Raw genomic sequence first — 21,477 nt, 5'->3', positions numbered from 1 at the left:
TGTGTAATATATTGTTGAATATTGTATGACTTTATTCAGTATTCTACCAAAGCAACTCCTGAACAGGTGCCTTCAGATTAGAGCTGCATCATCTTATGCATCGTTATTGAAAAAGAAGACCAAAAGAGGCACCACAGATAAAACTTCCAGAGACCAGATTCTCCATCTCGATATCACCAACTTTCTACGGGAGCAAACAAAAACTCTCGACCATGTTAAGATCCCCGAAGATTTGATCTTCAAGTTCTTATTCGCCAAAAAGTCAGAACAAGTGGACGTACAAGAAGTTCACATCTTAGCGTTAACTAGTGAAGGCGAAGGTCTTGCGCTCATACCAAGAAGTTCTTACTACGGAGAGTCAACATCCGCTCTATATACTGTTGTTAAGGTTCCAAAGACTACGGTTGGGGATGTTGTCACCATAAGACTCCGAAGACACCACGAATTTTATGCAGAGGCTGACTTGACCAATGTAACCGGAAAGCGAGGCAAAAATGCCAAAAGAAATGACAGACTTGTGGTTTGCCAGCATTTTAATGAATGTAATGGATGTCAAATCCAGATGATTTCCTATGAAGATCAGCTTAAATTCAAAGCTGATGTTATTCAAAGGGCATATAGATATTTTCACCCAGAGCTCAAATTAGAAGAGTTGCACGATTTTGGGTTTGTTGTCCCTTCTCCATTACAGTATTCCTACCGGACGAAACTAACACCGCATGCCAAAGTCCCGAGATCGCTTGCAAAGACAGATCTTCCATTAGCCGTGGGATTTGATAGCATCAGAAAAATCTCCCCTTTAGTGGACATTCAAAATTGTCCTATCGCTGCTCCTTCTATCAACAAGACTATTCCGTATTTAAAGGAGCGGTTCCAGAAAACGTTAGAAGAATGTTTGGAAACGGGCTCTAAAAAGAAAATCGACTCAAATTTTTTACTCCGTGATAGCATGCAGATTGATGGAGAAACTGGAAGCCATGAATACGTTTGTCTCACTCGGCGTAACAACGTCATCACTGAAAAGATTGGAGAGTTTCTTTTCCAGTTTGAAGCCAATGAATTTTTCCAAAACAATAGATCCATTCTTCCGACTTTTTTAGAATTCATCAAGTTTCACCTTCTGCAAATTCCTGGTGGGTACACCCATTTAATTGATGCTTATTGTGGATCAGGATTTTTGGGAATATCGCTCTCGGACACTCTACCACAAGATGGTAAAGTTTTCGGTATCGAAATTTCAAAAAAATCCATAGCGTATGCAAAACATAACGCTGGCATTAATGGTTTGGATAGAATTAACAAAGTACAGTTTGTCCACGGAAATTCAGACTCCATGTTCACTGATGAACAGTTTTTGCGCTCTGGAGTAAATAGCAAAGACTGTGTTCTCTTAATGAATCCATCGAGAAAAGGTTCCACTGAAGAGTTTATGGCCCAGTTGTTGGAGTTCAAACCCAAAGCAATCATATATATCAGTTGCAACGTCTTCTCCCAAGCACGAGATTTGGCAACGTTTGAAAGACTCCAGCGAAGATCGTCTGTAAAGTACAAAGTCAAGACAATTACCGGCTTTGACTTCTATCCCCAAACGAAACACGTTGAGACTGTGGCAATTCTAGAACTCGAGAACTAAGTACGCTAGTATTTATTAGTATTATGCACATGCTATTATTTATGTTAGAATGAATTTTCCTTAACGAACTCATCAATGATATCGCTCATGGCATTCACACCCCATTCAATCCTCTTTCTCTGCTTCTTTCCCGTAATGAAGTCGCTGTTTCTTAACCTTTTACCAATGAAATGTTGTATTCCTTGGAGAAGAGCTGGCTGTTCTTTGGCTTTAAGGAGCCGTTCAATAAGGACTCTGTCGTCAAACTTTTGTTCTGACATACTTTTCTTAGACCCCATAAGTCCCACTCCAACAGAGTTCACTTGTGACTTTTTTGCGATTTGATCGAGGAAAGTAACGAGCACGACTTCCATAAAGAGTTTATTATCTGGCGAAGCTGCAACAAAGTTCACAGTTCTTAAAGCATGTAACGCTAATGATCCTTCCGCAAACATGTGTCCAAACAAACGCCCCAAGTTTAAGATCTTTTTGAGTTTGTCATCGTCCTCTTGATCATCATCAAAACCGTAGAACATATCTTCATCATCGGAGTCATCTCCATTTGCACCTTCAAAACTCTTGACCAAATCCCACAACATGAACTGGAAAGTTTTTCTGAGAGAGTGGGAATCACAGAGCTTGGACGCCAATATACCATAATAAGGGTTCCAAGAAGGCTCAACAACTGCGCAATGGATCAAAATGCGGGGAATTTCTCTTTCCTGGACTTTTTTCAAAGCTAGTTTGTCTAGCTTAGTCACCGCATCCATAAAGTCATTTGCAGACATAATGGAGATAAAAATTGCTCTTCTGATATCGGTATTCATTCTCTGGGCCCTGGCCAACTCAAGCCAGTTAGGTTCGGCATTATCTAAGATATCATTCATCACTTCGCTGTTAACGAGTGAATTCTGTTCGTTATTACTATCATTTCCTTTCCAAGCAGAACCAACAAGCCACCATTTACCTTTAGTGTTAACTTCACGGATGTCTTGAAGAGAAACCTGAATTGGGTCAGCAAATTTGTTAGATGTAAATGTACCCAAAAACTTTTTCAAACGGATGGTCAATTGATGAGTGTCTTCATTTTGAGCCTTCATCTTGTTATTTTTTAAAGAGGTGATTGTTTCTACCAAGAACTGCATTCTCATGCTCACTGATTCCTTTGGCAAAGAAGCAGACTTTTTTGAAATTTGCAAAACAATCTCTTTTAGAGCACTAGGATCATCTGATCTCATCTGATTTCCTGAATTTCTTACTATCTTGAGCAAAATTTCTGCGTTCGGTTCAGATAATTCCTCAATGAGAGATCGAATCACGTCATACAAGAGCTTGGATGAAACAAGTTGAAATGCATAAACAGCAGAAAGTAGGGAACTGAGGTTGAGAGTTTCTTTTCCTTTCGACTGGTCAGACCTAAGACTTTCGAACTTTTCAATCAATGTTTGAATGAAATATGCTCCAAAATCAACACCTTGGAGGCGATAGAGGGCCACAACTAAAGTAGCATGCAAATACACAAATGTGTCCAAAAGTCTTCCTTGTTGAATGATACCGTCCAAAATAATAGAAGTCAAATTCTCATTAACTAACTGTCTTGGATTGTTCAAGAAGAGACCATTGATCTCATTCACTATACTACCCACGTTCGATTCAGACAACTTATTGATGGGACCTTTGATCGATTTTTGTAATGCAAGAACCTCTTCAGACATGCCAGAATTTTCCATAGCAAGTTTTCGTCTAAGAGCAGGAGGAATATATTTAGTAGGCTGTGATTCCGATTGCTCTTCCAGGACTTCATTTTCCGTCGTTGGGGCAACAAAAGGGTTTTCCTTCTGTCTGGGCTCTTCATCTTCACTACTGTTGTATTCGTTGGATTCATCCTCGCTCAGTACTTCTTCAGAATTTGCTTCTTGGAAATCAAAATCCAATCCGTCTAGTAAGCCACCAATCACATCATCTTCGGACGTTTTTTCTAATTTTGAGCTTTTTCCTTTTTTCAATCCCAACTTTTTGGCATAAAACTCCATATCGTTCTCCAACGGATCCACAAAGGTAGCTTCAACAACTTTCTCTTTCTTCTTATCTTTTTTGTCTTTCTTGTTCTTTGCTTCCTTTAGAGCTTTTAATTTTTCTAGCGGATTCTCTTCCAAATCAAGGTTATCATCACCTAACTCACTATCGAAGTCGTCAGAGTCTTCCGGCTCAGAACCATTACTTCCCGCTGATAGATAGTCTTCCTCCTCGTTGTGAGTCTCAAAGTCTTCTGAAAAACCGTCCATGTCATCAGAGTCAAGCTCGTCTTCTAAGTCACTTTCTTTGACTACTCTGACTTCCGATTTGTTACTGTTTTTCTTTGCTTTCAACGCTCTTAAAGCCTCCATAGGATCCTCTTCCTCATCTAAAGATTCTTCTGCATTTTCTTCCTCAAAACCATTGAAGTCAGTTTCCAGTTCGTCATCAAATTCTCCAAAGTCTTCATCATCCAAATCACTTTCCTTGATGACTTTAAGACCTGAGGTTTCTTCATGGGAGTACTTGCTGTTCCCATTACTTTTCTCCCCTGATTTCTTGGAGGATGCGTTAATTCCTTCTTTGGAACCTGCCAGTTTTGCCTTCAATGCTGCCAATTGGGCTAATGGATCTGCTTCTTTCTTTTGCTTTTTCAAGGCAGCCAACTTGGCTAAGGGGTCGTCTTGGTCTTGCAGTTTTGAATTCGCTCTTAGCGTCGGGAGCGCCAGGCTTGAATGGTTACCTTTGCTTCTCTTTTGCTTTTTTAGTTGTCGCTCTTCTTTCCGTTTCTCTTTTCTAGAGATGGTTTTTCCCTTTGTTCTCTTCTTTGGGGCGAATCGCTCATCTTTTTTGTAGTCGCCTTTCTCCTCTTTTGTAAAAATCTGGTCTAAAACCCGATCAGGGATGCTTATGCCCCTATTTTCTTCGGAATCAAATCTGCCCATGAGGTGGTGATGAGCATCTGAAAAAATCCTTAGATATGTGGAGAGACCCGTACACCACAATTTACCATTCACTATCCATTGACATCACCTAGTAAGAAGGAAAATATACAACTCTAGCTTAAGACATGCGTGATAAATTGAACCATAGAGGTGACTTTCGAATAAGTTGAGAGGTGACTTTCGAAAGCAACACATCGAACTTTTTAAAATTAATAACAGAAGTAGCTACAGCAAACAAATAGAAATGTTCTGAAATGCAAACAACTTTGAAGGTGGGAATGGCTTGCTTGTTCCAAACAGAACAGCCTGTTTCTCTAGCTAGCTCTAGTTACGAGTGGCGAAGAGAATAATGTGCACCCGTACACCAGTAACTAACGTGCTACTCCTCGGTTTCACCAAGGACTGTGCGCAACATAAATATATAACCACGCTTTTCTTCCACAAAATGAACAGGTTCAAGTTAGAATTCTTGGGCATGAAGCTTGATCTCAAGCTATTGGGTGACATTTTCTTTCTCACAGGGGCTGGGCTTTCTATGTATTATATGATAAACCACCTTCTCAACGACTCTATAGACAACTCTGTTCGCAGCAAGGAACTGAAGAAAAAGAGCTCAAGTGTGTTGAAAAAGATCCAAAACACAAATCCAGACCTTAAAGATATTTCGCTTAATGAGTATGAAAAATCATTACTCAACTGTTTGGTTACACCGGAAGACATTTCTGTCAGTTTTGACGATATCGGAGGTCTTCAACATATTATTGAAGAATTACATGAAGCGGTTATTTTGCCTCTTACGGAACCCGAACTTTTTGCAGCACATCTGTCATTGGTGAACTCCCCCAAAGGTGTATTATTTTATGGACCTCCTGGCTGTGGAAAGACAATGTTGGCAAAAGCGATTGCCAAAGAGAGTGGAGCATTTTTCCTACTGATTCGTATGCTGACTGTCATGGACAAGTGGTATGGAGAGTCCAATAAAATAGTCGACGCGATTTTTTCTTTGGCCAACAAATTGCAGCCGTGTATCATTTTCATTGACGAGATTGATTCTTTCCTAAGAGACCGCTCTTCGGCTGACCATGAGGTGAGTGCGTTGTTGAAAGCGGAATTCATGACCTTGTGGGATGGTCTCCTTTCAAATGGCCAGATAATGGTGATGGGCGCCACTAACCGCCAAAATGATATCGATCTGGCATTCATGCGGAGGTTGCCAAAACGTTTTGCTATTAGCAAACCGGACAGAGATCAAAGGCGCTCGATTTTACAAAAAATTCTCCGTGATGCCAAGTTGGACGACGATTTTGACTTGGAGACTGTAGTTATTGCCACAGAAGGCTTCAATGGCTCTGAATTGAGGGAATTGTGCCGCGAAGCTGCTCTTCGCTCAATGAAAGATTACATCAGACTGAACTACAAGAATGGAAGAAAGCGGAATGAAAATGTCGACCCTTCAATGGTTCGCCCCCTCATGACAAGAGATTTTCTCAGAGAAGGCGAGATCCCGGCAAGCTTGGTGGACTGAAAAGATCTGTATATAGCGCAATGGAATTTTGGATGTGGATGGTTGACATGGCATGGATGTAAGCCCTCGTTGTACGTCTGTACTGCAAGTATCTCTTTATGCAGGTGCGCGAATGTATAAACGGGTCTTCGGACAAGAGAGAAAAAAAAAAATTTTGTCCACTCTTAGTTCAACCTCTCACGGCATTTCGTACACTTATGGTGCCATTGGTCTTAACAGAGACAGAATGACTTCTTTAAGTGTATTATCTAGCCGGCGAGAGCTATTGGCTTCTTCGAAGATTGCTATACCGCCCCAAATGGTATAGTGATTCAAAGCGAAGCCTAGAGAAACATTCACCGTCAATTTAGCTCTGTTCTTAAATGTGTCACCAAGGAAATCCGACACGCTAGGGGAACAGATATGGCAAGTTGTTTGCTATTCACAATTGGCCTGAGACATGTCATTTCGGTCTTGCACACAAGGCACGTAGCAAAGTAGGGACAGACCCTGGGGTATATTGCCATCCACTTTCTCTCACCACTTCTTCGCAAAAGAGCAATTGTTTCACCATTTTGTTAGCGATCCCAAGATGCTACGGATATTAGGCTCACCCGGCAAATCTTTGCCCCTCAGATCCCTTCTGGTGAGCAGACTCAAGATTCCTGGATCTCGTACTATTGGTTCTGATGTGAATGAACTTAAGGAGGAGACAGGAATCAATGACTATGACAAATCGGCAGAGATGACTGGTGTTATGGATTACCGAAAACTGACAGAGGTTCTCATGTTCTTCGATAATGTGTATCCCAGGTGGTATGCTAAACTCTGGTACACTAAACTTTTCAGCAGGTTCAGCGGGGGCCGTAAGAGGTTTTCGGATGCTCGATTGAAGGATAGGGTGTGTAATCTTTTCAATGTTAAGGATGATCCGTTGCCACAGGAGTTTGTGGCCGACGAATTTGTTCCTTTGAAAAGAGACGGTGGAGCTTTCGTCAAGTTTCTTGTTCCAGAAACATCCAGTGTCAAAGAGTTGATCCAGAGAGTGGAAGAAAACTGTAAAAAGAACCAACACTTGTACAATCTGTCAATTCAGCGCTATATCAACTTTTGGATGAAGTACCCACAGGCGTTCCAGGTCAAGGGTACTCCATGGATTGAGGATATGAGCAGATTTCCTTCATCGAGACTCAAAGTTATTTTCGAAGGAGAGTTCTTGACCGAAGAAGAGTTGTATGTTTTGTTCAGAAGATATGGCCCTATAGAAGACATTATTCCTCTGTCAAGCAGCGTTCCATATGCCACAATACTTTTCAAAAGCACAGACTCGTGTATTCGTGCAAAGAACTGTGTTACAGGCATGGTTTTGAATAAGAACAAGACAACTTTGCACTTGCAATATATACCTATCAAGAGGGTGAATTACGTGACCAACTTTATTGCAAACCATCAAAGAATTGCTATTCCTGTTATATTGGCGCTCCTTGCGGCTATTGCTGTTTTCATTTTCGAGCCTATTCGGCTTACTTTCATCGAGCTCAAGCTCAAGAGCTTATATTCGTGGGATGCTCACAAAGACAATTGGTTGGTTAAGGCTATTTATGTTCCATACAGAGCAATTGTCTCTGGTATCAGCGATGGGCGTCATTTCTTGGACGATTCCCTTGAATCCATTACAGGCAGTAAGAGAGGCAAAGTTGAACTTGATGATTTTGAAGCCGATTTCCTCTTGACAGAGAGAACAGAGAAGGCAAAGCAGATGAAACTTTGGATATGCGAGAATGCTAATACATTCATCATTGTGAAAGGTCCCAAAGGTTCTGGCAAAAGAGAATTCGTGTTTGACCATACGTTGAAGATGGCCGATGTACCAACGAAGAGTGTTCTCGAGATTAATTGTACTCCATTGGTTAAGGCTAGAAGTGATAACTTGTTTTTAAAGGCTACGGCAAGTCAGATTGGATACTTCCCTATGTTCACTTGGACTAATTCAATTACCCAGTTTGTCGATTTGGGTTTGCAAGGTTTGACAGGACAGAAATCAGGCTTTAACGAATCGAAAGAAACGCAATTCAAGAACATGCTCCTGTTAGCACAAGTGGCTATTAGAAAAGTCGCATTGGCTGACTTCCCAAGTTACAAATGTGATTTGGAAAGACAGCAACAAAAGAAGATAGAACAGAGCGGTGATATAGATGCTAAGATTCCCGAAATACGAGAAGAAGAGTACTTGCAAATGCATCCAGAAGCAAAACCAGTCATTGTCATCTCTAATTATGCCAGCAAAGCGGATAGTGCAAATGATTTTGCCTACAGAGCTTTAGCTGATTGGGGAGCACAACTTATTCAAAGCAACATTGCACATGTTATTTTCATAACGCAGGACTCTGGAAGTATTCTGCACTTGACCAAGGCGCTTCCCAATCAAGTTTTCAAAACTATAGCGTTGTCAGATGCTTCTCAACAAGCATCGAGGCAGTTCGTTATGAAGCAGTTGAGGGGTGAAAATACGTCCGCTTATGTGGATCTGTGCTTGGGACCACTAGGAGGAAGAATGCTTGACTTGCAGTCGTTTGTAAGACGGATTAAGTCAGGCGAAAGTCCTGATGATGCATTGGAGGAAATGATTAGCCAAGCAGCTGAGCAAATTACAACGTTCTTCTTGAACCCAGGCAAAGTTGATGGGGAGGCAACATGGAGTACTGCCCAAATCTGGGCATTGATGAGATCATTGTCTAAGGCAGAGGAAGTTGAGTTTATTGACTTGCTCAAGTCCCCGTTATTTGCTGCAACTGAAGCTACCACTGCTACTTTAGCCGTTTTGGAGAAGAATGATTTGATTGGGCTCAAGAGAGAGAAGGGAATTATTCGTACCATAACCACTGGAAGGCCACTTTATCGTGCGGCGTTTGAAAACTTGGTCAATGATCATAGGGCATTTAAGTTGTATGAAACTGATTTCTACAAAACTCTAATTGGCCTTGAAAATGCTAAGATTTCCAAGTTGGAGGATGAAATTTCCAAGATATCGTCATTGAGCGATTTAAAGTTTATGAAAGAGAGACTTGATTACCTTTCCAGTAAGATTTCGGCTTCCACGGCAACAGTTCAGGACTATGAGGCCAAAATGAAAGAGGTGGCAAATATGAGCAACACCCCCAAGAAGAATTTCTTAGGCTTCTAATTTTACATACGAATATTAATGCTTGGATTATACAGACATCGTAACTATATAATCATATGGTCTATAGATGGGGCATATCTGTAACGTCATCAAGGAGCCCCTTTTGGATGATCTCGTAAGCCATTCGACGCCTGATAGTCTTCATATCCTTTTGCGAAAAAGTGAGGTCCATGTTTCCCGAAATGTACTTTGCTACCGTACATGTAAATACGCCACAATCATATCCATTTTGCTGTTGCGGCGTCTTTGTACTTGGAAAGAGTTGGTACTCGATTGGTACCACCTGGAGTCTTTCAGCTTCCTTTTGCATATATTGAGCCAAAAGCTGCACCGCATTCATGTTCCCACTTGAGGCTAGCGAGTCATAATATCTAATTTCCTTGGCAACATTATCAACCACAGCCAAAGCCCAATGTGTACTCATGATGTTAATGGGCACAATAATGATGTTCTTTTCAGTCACATTAACCTTTCTTCGTTTCGCCCAACGGGCAACACCCTGATATCCTTTGCTTTTCAACGTTGAAAAAAAATGCGTAGTCCAACAGTAGACGTTGTTGTTTTTCTCCGCCACCAAGGACAAGTAAAAGTCTATAACATTGTCATTTAGCCAATGGCCATCGGACAAAGTGAGCAAGTCACGCGGAGTGATATCAATTGAAAATGCTGATACAATTGGAGTTCCTGAATTGCGCTTTCTCCAGTGCATCTGCACCACTTCCAACTTGTCCTTTGGAAGCTGAGGCACGGACTCTCGGAGCGCGGTTCTTTCTTTTGTAATGAGATCTTGTATATCTTGTCTTTCCTTCCTAAGGAAATCCACACTTGGTCTTGGGAGGGTCGACAAGAGGGCATCAGTAAAGGAGTATTTGGGTTTTGGGAGTGGTATTGAAGGCGAGTAGAAACGAGAAATAGCCGCATCATATTCGTCTCGGGGTAGCAATAAGTCAAAGGGAAGGTCTGCATTAGCATTAGATGTGGTTGTTGATTCATGTGACGGTGCAGCCCGGAGGGGTCTCTTATTGGATAGAAGAGCAGTTCCATACTGCTGGTTTGCTCCTACCAAGTCTTCGTTGCTGTCCACTTCAAAGATAGACAGGTACATATTCGCTCCAAGAGTGTTTTCGATAGAAATAATGCTCATGTCCTCAGGAAGTACACGTGAGTAGTTATTAGGTTCTGGTTGGATCGCATCATGGAACGAGCTTTCATCCGTTTTTCGCAGGCTTTCGTCCTGATCATCTTGGGGGCTTTGTAGAAGGAGCGGGTCCTTCTGACTTCCGTGATGAATCCATGTCAGGAAAAACATGAAGAGCGATCTGACTAGAGAAAATGCAAGTTGTGGGTACGTGAGCCACAGATGGCAAAGTCGTTTTAGATCGCAAACATATGTACACGATTGATGCAAAAAATGGGAAAAAGCATATGCAATGGAAGATGGAACATGCGAAATTGGTGACGAAGTATGTACATTTGTGGAAGGAAAAAATGCTGTTGGTTCAAGATGGGAAAAGTCTTGTGTATCTGGATGTGACAGTTGCATTTCTCCCTCAGCGTTTCCCGCTGTGAGGTCTAGATAGATTTCATTTTGAGTCACCACCGGCGGTTGGGGAAGGGCATAATTTAGTCTGTTTCTCGTGAATAAGGGCGTTTCTAGTGGCATAGACATGGACCTGGTAAAAGAGACTAGTACTTGAGAAGATGGTGCACGGGTGTATGGACTAAGTTGTAGATAGAGGAAATGAAAAGAGAAAGCCGAGCCGACGAGGAAAACGGTTAAACGGCACAAAAAAAAAAAAAAAAATTGAAAGAAGACAAAGAACGAAATTAGATATTACAGCTTGTCGTACATAGATTGAGGGAAAGTCCCGGTGAGCAGGAGTTGTATGGAGATATATGTACGAGAGAAAAAAAGTAGAAATACGATCGAAGTTATCCTTGCAATTGAAAATCAGGCAATATAATGTAGTGAAGAATACAGTTCATATGATGCTGACGGCTACAATCCCCGAATTTTCGAAAATCTGGTATTCTCAGTTAAGGGACAGGAATCTACTGATTGCATCTTATGTTCGATCTTGCACCATCTCTGCGAAACATGTTCTAACCATTGCATTTTATGACCACAACGCAATTTTTTACTACAACTAGGAATACTAAAGCAAAGTAGAAGCAGAAAGTCTTGGGTCCACAAGGCCAAGCTGGAACTCCAGACCCAGACCAATGCCTCAGTTGACTTGATAAAATGATCCACTGAATCTCAATAATTTCTATTTATGTTCGAGCCAGCAGTGCACTTGAAGAATGTATTACCGCATCGGTACTGTAGTTAGGCAGAGCGAAGAATGCAGAGAAAAACAGAAGGGAAAAAGAACAGTACCGAAGCCTTAGACGCATGCAAAACGACTCTAATTGCAATGCCCGAAACATCCCATTGCCAGAGAACAAAAGAAAAAAAAACGAAGATGGCTCATGCAAGGGCGAAGTAAAGCAGGTAAATTGAGTGGGCAAATGCCGTAGTGTGAGGGTAATTCTAACGACGCACCGGCATACTGCTCCCCACTAATAAATGGGACAGAATGCTTGTCCGACAGAATTTCAGCATACTTCCCCAAAGAGTCGTCCATCATGTACAAAGGGTTTCATTTTTTTTCCTCGGGGCAATGCAACCGGCTCGGCTTTTTCAAAGTATGTTTTAGTTTCTTGCCGCTGTATCCCAAGTTGAATTTCCCTCACCACGTGGTAACCTTATCGATTAGTGCGCTTTGGTGCAGGCCGCACGGCGTATTATTCGCCAGACGCAGAATAGAACAGTAGTTTTAATTGACAGACTCTGCCCGAGATTTGTTATAAGCGCCTGAATCTGCACCATGTCTGAAAATGAAGTGAGCGAGGAAACTTCTGTCCCACAAAAAATGCTTTTCGCCAACAAGCTTGAGCTGGAGATATACCCTCCCTGGAAAGACAATTACATCAACTACATCAAGCTCAAGAAGCTTTTGAAGGAAGGGGTCATTTTGCAAAATGCGTGGACAGAAAAGGACGAGCAGAACTTTGTCGCTGCATTGGATCTGGATTTGGAGAAGGTCTACACTTTCCAGTCGAACAAGTACGATGAGTTGAACGAATACTTGAACGAATTACAAGAGTCTACTGAGTCGCCAGAGGCCAACTTTGACGTGCAAAAATTCTCGTCCAAGTTGGATCTGGTGTTGAACTTGGCTCAGGAGTTAAACCATTTCCAGAGATTGAACTACACCGGTTTTGTCAAGATCGTCAAGAAGCATGACCGCTTGCATCCAAACTACTCAGTTAAGCCCTTGTTGAATGTGCGTTTGAAGACCTTGCCATTTCATTCAGAAGACTACTCTCCACTTTTGTTCAAAATCAGTGCATTGTTCCAGTTTTTGCGTGACAACTACGATGTGGACCAAGCTTTATCTAAATTGAGCTCCTTTAACGATGACATGGCCGCTCAAGAATTCCAATCTTTCAAGTTCTGGGTGCACCCAGACAATTTGATGGAAGTCAAGGCCACCATTTTGCGTCATCTTCCTGTGATTGTGTACAACAATGAGGGTCCAAATGACGACGACGACGATGATGATGACGATGACGATGACGACGGCTTTGGAAACTTCTCCAAAAACGACCCCACTATCAACTGCTTATACTTCGATAACCAGAATTTCGACTTGTATAACAACAAATTGGTCAAGAGCCCGAATGCGTCGACTTTGAGAATTAAGTGGATTGGAAAGTTGTATAACAAACCAAAGCTTTACCTTGAGAAAAAGAGCTTTGAGAAAAACACAGACACTTATGACGTGGACGAAAAATTCTCCTTGAAGGAGAAGTACATGGACTCTTTTATCAACGGTACTTTCAACGAAGAGAAATTTTTGCGCAAAATGGCAAAGAAAGGTGAGTCTGAGGAGAACATTGAAGAAGCAAGAAAGCACATTGAGAACTTCTCTAAATTCATTAAGGACAACCATGTCCAACCTTGTCTCAGAACAACCTATAAAAGAACTGCATTCCAGATTCCAGGCGATGATAAAGTACGTATTGTAATTGACTCCGATATCTACTTTATCAGGGAAGATGCATTTGATGAGCAGAGACCTATTAGAGATCCTCAGAAGTGGCATAGAACCGACATTGACTCTAAGGTGAATTCACCATTGTCTTTGTTGAGAAGAGGCGAGTACACTAAGTTCCCTTACGCAGAATTGGAGATCAAAATCAGAGCAAGAAAGAACAAAAAGCTGCCATGGATCGATGAGTTGGTTCACTCGCACTTAGTGAAAGAGATCCCTAATTTCAGTAAATTCGTCCATGGCGTTGCATCCCTTTTCTTGGAGGATGATAAATTGGACAATGTTCCTTTCTGGTTCAACGAGTTAGAATCCGACATTATTGTTGACCCACAACAGGCGTACATCGACACCAAAGAGAAGTTAGCCAAGTTGCAGAGCGACGAGGAAAACTTGAAGAAGTTCAAGAGCATGTTGACGAACTCAACAAACGATTACTCTGCACGGTCTAAGTCGTTCTCGGGCTCGCTATTGAACAGCTTCGAGCCAGCAAGAAACGAGGATGAGAGTTCAACTCTGGAACTCGTGCCTGCTCAAGGAGCTATTCCTGAAGAACCTTCGCCTGTTTCAGGAGATTTAGACCAGTCTTCAGACGAGGAAGATGACTACGAGGAGGAAGACATTCACTCCAGCACCTTCAGTAAAATATTGAAATTGCCTACAACATTTTCGAAGTTGCTTGACGTCGATTCAGAGGAGGAAGAAATTGTGTTGCCTGCGGGAGTCAGTAAGCCCGAGACATACATCAAGAATGCAGGACCATTGAAGATCGAACCTAAGGTGTGGTTGGCAAATGAGAGAACATTCAACAGATGGTTGCATGTCACCACTTTGCTTTCTACCTTGACTTTCATTATTTACTCTTCCACCAGCAGAGCAAACTCAGAAGAATTGGCTACTTTCTTGGCATACATCTACTTTGCTTTGACCTTGTTCTCTGGAATTTGGGGGTACTTCATTTTCATGCGCAGAAGAACCATCATTATGGAGAGATCAGACAAGCACTTGGACAATATTTTTGGACCCTTGATTATCGCTTTTGGTTTGATTGCTGGCTTGGTCATTAACTTCGTGTATGGTTTCAGAGCTCTCTCGGACCAACAAGCTGGCGTATTCACTACCACTGGCTTGACAGAGGACTTTTTCTCTAAAAACCCAATGCAAAAGTCAATTTTGGACTTTATTTTCAGGCTTGTGGGTGCCAAGCTGACTGCATAATTTATCCTAGTCGATCTTTGTTTCTCACCTGATTATGTGAATCACACTCGTGTAACTAAGACCTGGAGTCCTCTGTAAGAGAGTTACATTCAGGTTTTAGCGTAGTCATCTTTTATCTTCTTAATACTGTAAAAATTAAATAAATATTTTATTGGAATTAATTTTGGGAGCAGGCGCACTTTTAATTGTTCATGCAAAGCACAAAGTACTATTACCCGAAGGAGACAGAGTATACCAACGACTTATGGCCTCTATTTGGACAGAGTTTCAGCTTGTCCATTAGCACCAAAATGTTAAAATAGGACTTGGTAGAAATAGTTACAGTTCCGGTTGAAGATCTGTAGGATCCTGTATATATACATCACCATCTGGACACGCTTGTTTTTGGCGAGATATAATCTCAAAATCCTCAGGCGGCCATGTCTTTGAATATTTCTTTGTACACAGTTTCCGCCGTTTTGCTTTTAGGAAACGAGGGCAAACGTTTGTATGCCAAATATTACAGGCCACAAGATGCGAGCCAAGCATACAAAACTGCTCAACAACAGGCAGCTTTTGAACAGGCGATCTACTCGAAAATAAATAAGTTGCATCAGGATGTCATATTATATGACAACCATTTGGTGACTTACAAGCAGACAAATGATGTGATTTTGGTGATTGTTGGAGCGATCAACGAGAATGAATCGATGCTTTACTCATTGACCAACAACATCAACGAAGCTTTGACGATTTTGTTGGACAACTCTTTGGACAAGGCCACGGTATTGGAGAAATACGATATGGTGTGCTTGTGCCTTGATGAAACCATTGATGACGGTGTTATTTTGGAGATTGATCCAGCCATTATTGTCAGTCGAGTGACCAATCCTCCATCTGCGATGGCTAGCGACATGCACATTGACATTTCCGAGAAAGGTTTGTTCAATGCCTTGTCTTTTGCTTCCAAGAAGCTCAGCGAGAGGTTGCAACAGGGTTTGTAACAAAAAAAATACGACGTTCGATACACAATTGTAATTATAGCGCATGCAAGAGTGTTCGGTAGTCCTTGACTGACAACGCTAAAGTATGGGCGTTAATGGACTGACTAAACTAATGTACCTGGATCAATAATAGTAGATATTCGATCGTCTAGAATGAATATCAGTGGCCTCGATATTGACTTTCAAACAACTTTCATTTCTTAAGATGAGATATACGTAGTTGAAATAAATTTCAAGCATTACCAGCTATACCAAAATTCACGAACCAAAAGAAAAAGCATGGCATCACGAGTATTTGTGGTCATTTTCATACTATTTCGGTCTCTTGAGTCTATGTGGTGCATGCATATAATCAACATCAACAACTTCATATACTCGCTTCAACTTCTATACATCTTACCTCAACAATGGAAGAATCCCTCTACTTTTCATTGCTCCGAATATCAGTGGCTCAGATGCTAAAAGCTTCCGGGTTTGATAAATGCAAACCACTGGTACTCAATACAGTCACGGATTTGTACATTCGACATTTAGAGTTAATTTTGAATAGCGCAAAGAAATTCGCTATTGCTCGTTCTAATTGTACAAACGAAATCCTTGCACAAGACCTACTTCAGGCATTCATGGATGTACAATTTCTCAAACCACTGTCATTCGAAAGCTGTTTAGATCCTAGAGATTCCTCAACCGCCCCTACTGCGGAATATAATACGAAATCTGTCGAATCCTTCAAACGTTGGCTACAGTATAGTGATTCCTACAGAACAAGTAAAAAGCTAAGTGAGGTCCCAATTTCCATGATACATAACTTGATTGACAAGCGAAAAGTGGACACATCATCCGAAACAGATCAGGAAAGGAAAAAACGCCGCTTACGTGAGCGACAAGAATATTATAACCAACTCAAGCAAGGTGACGAGAATTTTCAGCGAGACATGGGCAGACTTGTGGATGATTTCGAGGAGGATGAAATTACCAGTGACGACAAGTTGTCATGGCTCACATATATGGCTGAGAAGGACTTGAAATTAGGGCATAATTTTAAGTTCGTCAACACGACTATTCAAGACAGTCTTATCCCTCTTCAGAAGAACAAGAAATTTCACCCGCCTTCTAAAAACGGAGAAGACAGCTATCGTTCTTTCCAGAATCATCTTCGCAATTCCAATAAGTATGACCATGTTGTTATCCAGATACAAGAACTGGCTGATGCTGATGGCTCTGAGAAGACTCCTATCGTACTTCCATCTTCACAGTTGAAAAATGCTTTACCGTACAATGTTAAGTACCCAGACTCTCTTATGAATGATGATCTCGAGCTTTATGTGAACTATGCTCAAACCCATCCTGAGGAAATTGAGAAAATCGTGAACAAGAAGCGGGTCGCTAAAGGCGGTGATGACATTTTATTGGAAGCCATAACTTCAGGTTCAATTCTTGACGTTCCCTCGTTAAGCACGGTAGGCGAGTCTCTTGTTGACACATCAGAAAACAATAATGAGAACGATGAGCTAAGCAATAATGATGAAAAACAAACAGATGGCGTTGAAACCAACAAGCTGCCCCTAAGTCAAGAAGATGCTTCGACAGCATATGAAACAAATAACACCCAAGACCAAGAAATGGTGGATGCAAATGGTGATACAGATCAGGTTCAGAAAGACCCTGAAGTTAATGATCAAGTCGAAAATGCTGGTGAAGATGTCAGTGTCGATGGAAAGGAAGAAGATAGTAGAGAAGAAGTGGAAGATATAGAGAAAAATGCGGAGCCAGAGAAGGAATTAGATGGGGACGGAAAAGAGAACAACGATTAATGAACATTCAAGATGAGTACCCAATTACAAGAAGAGAATCAATTAAGGCAGCATCGAAAATTAGCGTCTAATATATATATCTTTAGGACAATGTTCACACTATTGAAAATTTCTATTGTTGGTTTCCGCCAATGTCTCCGCCAGTAGCAATAAAAAGATACTCTTCTTTACTAAGTTTTGAGATCTTTTTGAAAACGTTTTTATGACTAGGCAATTTGGGATCCTCACAGATGGCTCTCAAATGCATAATGTACTTGTAACACAAGTATGTTTCTTGTGTTATGACCCCCAAAGTTTCAGTCAAGAACAGTTCTGGCATATGTAGGGACGTGAATTCATCAAACTTTCCTTGAGCTTCCTTGACTGTAAGAACAAGCATGGTACCGAGGAGAGTACGAGTATCAAAGGAAACTAATATTGGCAAAGCACTCACCAGCTCAACCTTGGACACAGTATACTTTAAGATATCGGGTAGTTTAGCGAAAAAGCCATTGGATGAGCTCTCATCCTTCTTATCTAATAAACTCTCGAGTATATCGTACGGAAGCTCCACATCTAATTCAAAATTTAGAAATTTCAACATAAGCTCCTCGCGATACAAAAGCTGATCTCTCCACTGCCAGAACAACTGACTGTGCTGATCAATGTTCTTGTTTGGGTTTTTGATGCCACATCCCGCCATGGCTATTTTATCTGGTGGTCTATAGTTGTCATGAAGCTTGCAACTGATGGTGATTGCAGCACACGCAACAAAATACTTGGACGTGGTTATAGGAACTCGCATATAAAAGCGGTTAAGATAAATTGTGGCTGCCAATATCGTTCTTCCGTCGAGTTTCAACTGGGAACCTAGTCGAATCATGAAATCATATATCAGCTCTCGCACTTTGAGATCTTGGGAGAGCGTCATTTGCTTGCGAGACGGCGACTTCGATAGAAATGAGTCTTCTGAGAAGAGCCATGTATTGTGAAACGGCTTAACATGGCTGTCGTTTGACTTTTCAGACATTCCCAAGGAAAACTGGTGTGATGAAGCGAAGTGAACTGTATGCACGCGCTTGTCGTTTTTATTGTGGGTAGTAGCGACAGTATTAGTACTTGCATCTGGCACACTTTCATGTCGAAATAACTTCCACCGTCGATCATAAGCAAATCCACAATGAAAGATGCTACCAAGCATAATTTGTAATATTTATAATAAAATTAATTTAACAGAAGTACAATTGAAGCTATACTAAAGGTTCGTTGGCCTTCTATGCCCAAACCTCGAGGGCATCGTAAAAGTCTACCCGTTTTTGGGACTTATCAATTTGCTGAACGACATTGTATCTTATATCATCCACCATTGCTGGATGTCCACAAGAAATAAAAGCAATGCTGTTGGCTGCCTCTGCAATTTCAGATACAATTATTCCCTCTAGGCATGGACGACCTTCCAAAATCTGAATATGTGGCAACTCAGATTCCAACTGGTCCCAGATACGCAAATTATCCTTGCCTTCATATTTATCTGAGTTGGAGTCCGCTGTGACCAAAGATTGAAATTCGTCTGTGCCCTCTAAAATATCGGGCCGCGTCACGTAAATCGTGGTATCAATCTTGGTGTCTTTCAATGCTTGAAGCTCCTCCCAAAACCATGCCAAGCTCTTAAGCTCTCTTATTATCCAAATAAGTTTAATTGCCTGTTTGTTTGAAGCTCCTTTTCTAGCCAAATCGACCGCTTCACAATAAATTCCTGGAATACCACTTCCGCCCGCCACGAAAACCACATTCGAGTGGCCCTTAATCGGTTTGGTCTCTCCATATGGGCCTTCCACTCCAACATGCATCTGCATGGATTTCCCTGGAATATTTGCTAACTTTTTGGCTAGATTGTTCGTGACTCCATGCTTCACTTTGCAATAGAAGATAATTGTCCCATCATTCCGGTCAACTAATGTGAAAGGATGCGATTGCCAGAAATACCATCCTCCAGCAATATAAAGCCAAGCATGCCCACCAGGGGTTACTTTCCAATATGTGGGTTTTTTAACTCTGACGGTAATAGTTTCGTTTGCTACCAACGACACCGTAGCAACCGGAAATCCAAAAATGAAGAGCCTCACCAAGCGCATAAAACGGTCAAATCCCCAAACAGCAAAGCAAGGGTAAACTAATTGGACGTATCCTAATTCCCAAACGTGATAGTAAAGCCCCACAAGGAAGAATACAGCGAGGAGAATATGAAGCACCAAAAACATTTCATACCAGTTTCGTCTCAAGAACAAAAGACCTTGGAAACAAAGAAGGGCACCACATGTTGTTGCAACTACACCCCAAATAAGGTAGTTTTCAGCCATGCTCTCAGAATAGTCGGATCTCTGGATAAATAACACTGTATAACAAAGAGAATGAATGAAGGCCATAAGAACAACCAATCTTGCAATCCAACGATGGTATACCATGACAGTAGAATACTTCCATCTTGTTAAAAGTTGGACAAAGTTGTTTCTACCTCCAAATAACACAAGTAACGGAGTAAGAACAGTACATATGATACCCGTTCTATCTCCAACAAACCGGTTGATGGCTTGCAGTCTAGTATCAAAAAGGGGATCGTTTTTCACATAGTAAATTTCGGTGGCATTGACGATGAAGCAAAGCCAAAAGAAGAAGAACACTACTAGGGTCTCCAATCTAGATGGAACAAGAAACTCAAGCACATACATGAAGCGTTGGGATTCGGCCCTTTTGTTTTTCCCTAAGGCAGGTAAAGTAAGGTATTTTCTCCACGCTCTGGAAAACTTACCATCAAATGTGTACTTTAAGTTTGGGAAAAGAATGGAGCTCCAGTTGAAAACCATTGCAATGATAATAATGAGCCCCCAGTATCCTAGGCATCCAGCGCCATAATACAACGAGTGGTCGTAGTTCCCCAAGAATACTTTATAAGATTCCTCAAAGAGCTTGATGCTTGTTTCATTGATTTTCAAAGGAACTTTAACTGGAACAGTTTTATTGAAGTTCTCCATTTCACTAGCAGGAATGGCACTCTCTAGGTAATATTTGTAACCTTCTTCGATTTTTTCTTGGGTTAATTCTGTCTCGTAGTTCTCAGCACAATAACCACGCCAATACTTGATACCTGTCTTGTTCTTGTGGTCATAAGCCAAACATCCAGCCATAGTTGCGATACCTATTTCACTAGAGCAGAAACATGCATAACCTTTGAGTTTGCAAAATTTCGCCAGCCTTGAGAGCGAAACGCCACAGGCCAAAAATGATTGACCGCCCACTCCATAAGATTTGTAGTTGCTGACTTCCCCAAGAACAAAAAGAGGGAAGAGAATCCATAAAACGAGACTGGCAAGTCTAAAGTGCATCGCTGTGTGAAGAAATTAATTTGCAACCGGTAAAATTTCGCCTTTTATACTACGAGGCGTCCCTATGGCATGTGGCCATTCATATGAAGACAATCCTTGCCCACAGTTGATGCTGTCCAACTTCAGCCAATAGCCGTGAACAATAGAGGCTATTTTCACCGGATACGTATGTCTTCTCTTCTGACGTGCAGCGCCAAGACCATCAATCCTTGACATAAAAAAAAAAAAGCAGACAAGCATCTATGAGGTGTCAAGAATTACATTGTAGGACTCTACTATTCAATCGCTATCGGTGATTCCTGGCTCATAGTTGGGAAGGGTACGAATCCTCCATCTTCTATCTTAAAGCTATTGAATGCAACTTGCTAAGTAACCAAAACTCCTGTATATAATTTCTCATGCATGTATGCCGACTGATCCAATCAGATAAGTATTGATCTGCGACAATACGAATTTTCACCAGTAAGACTTGATATGCATTCTGCTTTAAATGGGAATTTAGAGAATGTCATGCATAACCAACAGGACCCGGAAGACCCTGCATACCATTTCCGAAACGCCATGAATCGAGATATCTCAAAGCAACGGCAACGAACTTCACAAGAGTAAAATCAGTGCTACATAGAACGGTCGGTCCTTTGACCAAACATTTCAGGCTTTTTAGAATGTAATTTTTTACCACCATCTTTCATGGGGGTGTTAGGTGTTAATTGATGTGTGCATTGGTTCATATGCAAGATCCT

General features: G+C 41.3%; 10 protein-coding genes across 10 annotated transcripts; 6 read left to right on the top strand and 4 right to left on the bottom strand. All coding sequences in view use genetic code 12, as the record gives it.

Annotated features, from left to right (window-relative positions):
- Positions 1-25: 25 nt before the first annotated feature.
- On the top strand, positions 26-1,633 carry FOB63_005453 (uncharacterized protein; the record flags this gene model as incomplete). The annotated part of the gene is made up of 1 exon (XM_002616848.2): positions 26-1,633. The coding sequence occupies one exon, from the start codon at positions 26-28 to the stop codon at positions 1,631-1,633; it is 1,608 nt and encodes a 535-aa protein (XP_002616894.1).
- Positions 1,634-1,677: 44 nt separating this feature from the next.
- Positions 1,678-4,572, bottom strand: SGD1 (Sgd1p; the record flags this gene model as incomplete). The annotated part of the gene is made up of 1 exon (XM_002616849.1): positions 1,678-4,572. The coding sequence occupies one exon, from the start codon at positions 4,570-4,572 to the stop codon at positions 1,678-1,680; it is 2,895 nt and encodes a 964-aa protein (XP_002616895.1).
- Positions 4,573-4,921: 349 nt separating this feature from the next.
- On the top strand, positions 4,922-6,097 carry MSP1 (uncharacterized protein; the record flags this gene model as incomplete). Its single annotated transcript, XM_002616850.1, has 1 exon — positions 4,922-6,097. One exon carries the CDS (start codon positions 4,922-4,924, stop codon positions 6,095-6,097), a length of 1,176 nt encoding a protein of 391 aa, XP_002616896.1.
- Positions 6,098-6,668: 571 nt separating this feature from the next.
- On the top strand, positions 6,669-9,260 carry FOB63_005450 (RNA12 family protein; the record flags this gene model as incomplete). The annotated part of the gene is made up of 1 exon (XM_002616852.1): positions 6,669-9,260. One exon carries the CDS (start codon positions 6,669-6,671, stop codon positions 9,258-9,260), a length of 2,592 nt encoding a protein of 863 aa, XP_002616898.1.
- Positions 9,261-9,321: 61 nt separating this feature from the next.
- ULP2 (SUMO protease) lies at positions 9,322-10,929 on the bottom strand (the record flags this gene model as incomplete). The annotated part of the gene is made up of 1 exon (XM_002616853.1): positions 9,322-10,929. The coding sequence occupies one exon, from the start codon at positions 10,927-10,929 to the stop codon at positions 9,322-9,324; it is 1,608 nt and encodes a 535-aa protein (XP_002616899.1).
- A 1,201-nt stretch (positions 10,930-12,130) lies between these two features.
- Positions 12,131-14,575, top strand: VTC3 (vacuolar transporter chaperone; the record flags this gene model as incomplete). The annotated part of the gene is made up of 1 exon (XM_002616854.1): positions 12,131-14,575. The coding sequence occupies one exon, from the start codon at positions 12,131-12,133 to the stop codon at positions 14,573-14,575; it is 2,445 nt and encodes an 814-aa protein (XP_002616900.1).
- A 419-nt stretch (positions 14,576-14,994) lies between these two features.
- On the top strand, positions 14,995-15,558 carry FOB63_005447 (coatomer subunit zeta; the record flags this gene model as incomplete). Its single annotated transcript, XM_002616855.1, has 1 exon — positions 14,995-15,558. The coding sequence occupies one exon, from the start codon at positions 14,995-14,997 to the stop codon at positions 15,556-15,558; it is 564 nt and encodes a 187-aa protein (XP_002616901.1).
- A 407-nt stretch (positions 15,559-15,965) lies between these two features.
- On the top strand, positions 15,966-17,372 carry FOB63_005446 (uncharacterized protein; the record flags this gene model as incomplete). Its single annotated transcript, XM_002616856.1, has 1 exon — positions 15,966-17,372. One exon carries the CDS (start codon positions 15,966-15,968, stop codon positions 17,370-17,372), a length of 1,407 nt encoding a protein of 468 aa, XP_002616902.1.
- A 112-nt stretch (positions 17,373-17,484) lies between these two features.
- BUR2 (Bur2p) lies at positions 17,485-18,552 on the bottom strand (the record flags this gene model as incomplete). The annotated part of the gene is made up of 1 exon (XM_002616857.1): positions 17,485-18,552. One exon carries the CDS (start codon positions 18,550-18,552, stop codon positions 17,485-17,487), a length of 1,068 nt encoding a protein of 355 aa, XP_002616903.1.
- A 73-nt stretch (positions 18,553-18,625) lies between these two features.
- FOB63_005444 (Ferric reductase NAD binding domain family protein) lies at positions 18,626-20,734 on the bottom strand (the record flags this gene model as incomplete). Its single annotated transcript, XM_002616858.1, has 1 exon — positions 18,626-20,734. One exon carries the CDS (start codon positions 20,732-20,734, stop codon positions 18,626-18,628), a length of 2,109 nt encoding a protein of 702 aa, XP_002616904.1.
- Positions 20,735-21,477: the final 743 nt, after the last annotated feature.

This window comes from Clavispora lusitaniae, assembly GCF_014636115.1.
Source record: "Clavispora lusitaniae strain FDAARGOS_655 chromosome Unknown tig00002663_pilon, whole genome shotgun sequence".
NCBI classification, from domain to species: Eukaryota; Fungi; Ascomycota; class Pichiomycetes; order Serinales; family Metschnikowiaceae; genus Clavispora; species Clavispora lusitaniae.
The sequence above is the reverse complement of the archived record's forward strand: the minus strand, read 5'-3'. Positions and strand labels throughout refer to the sequence as shown.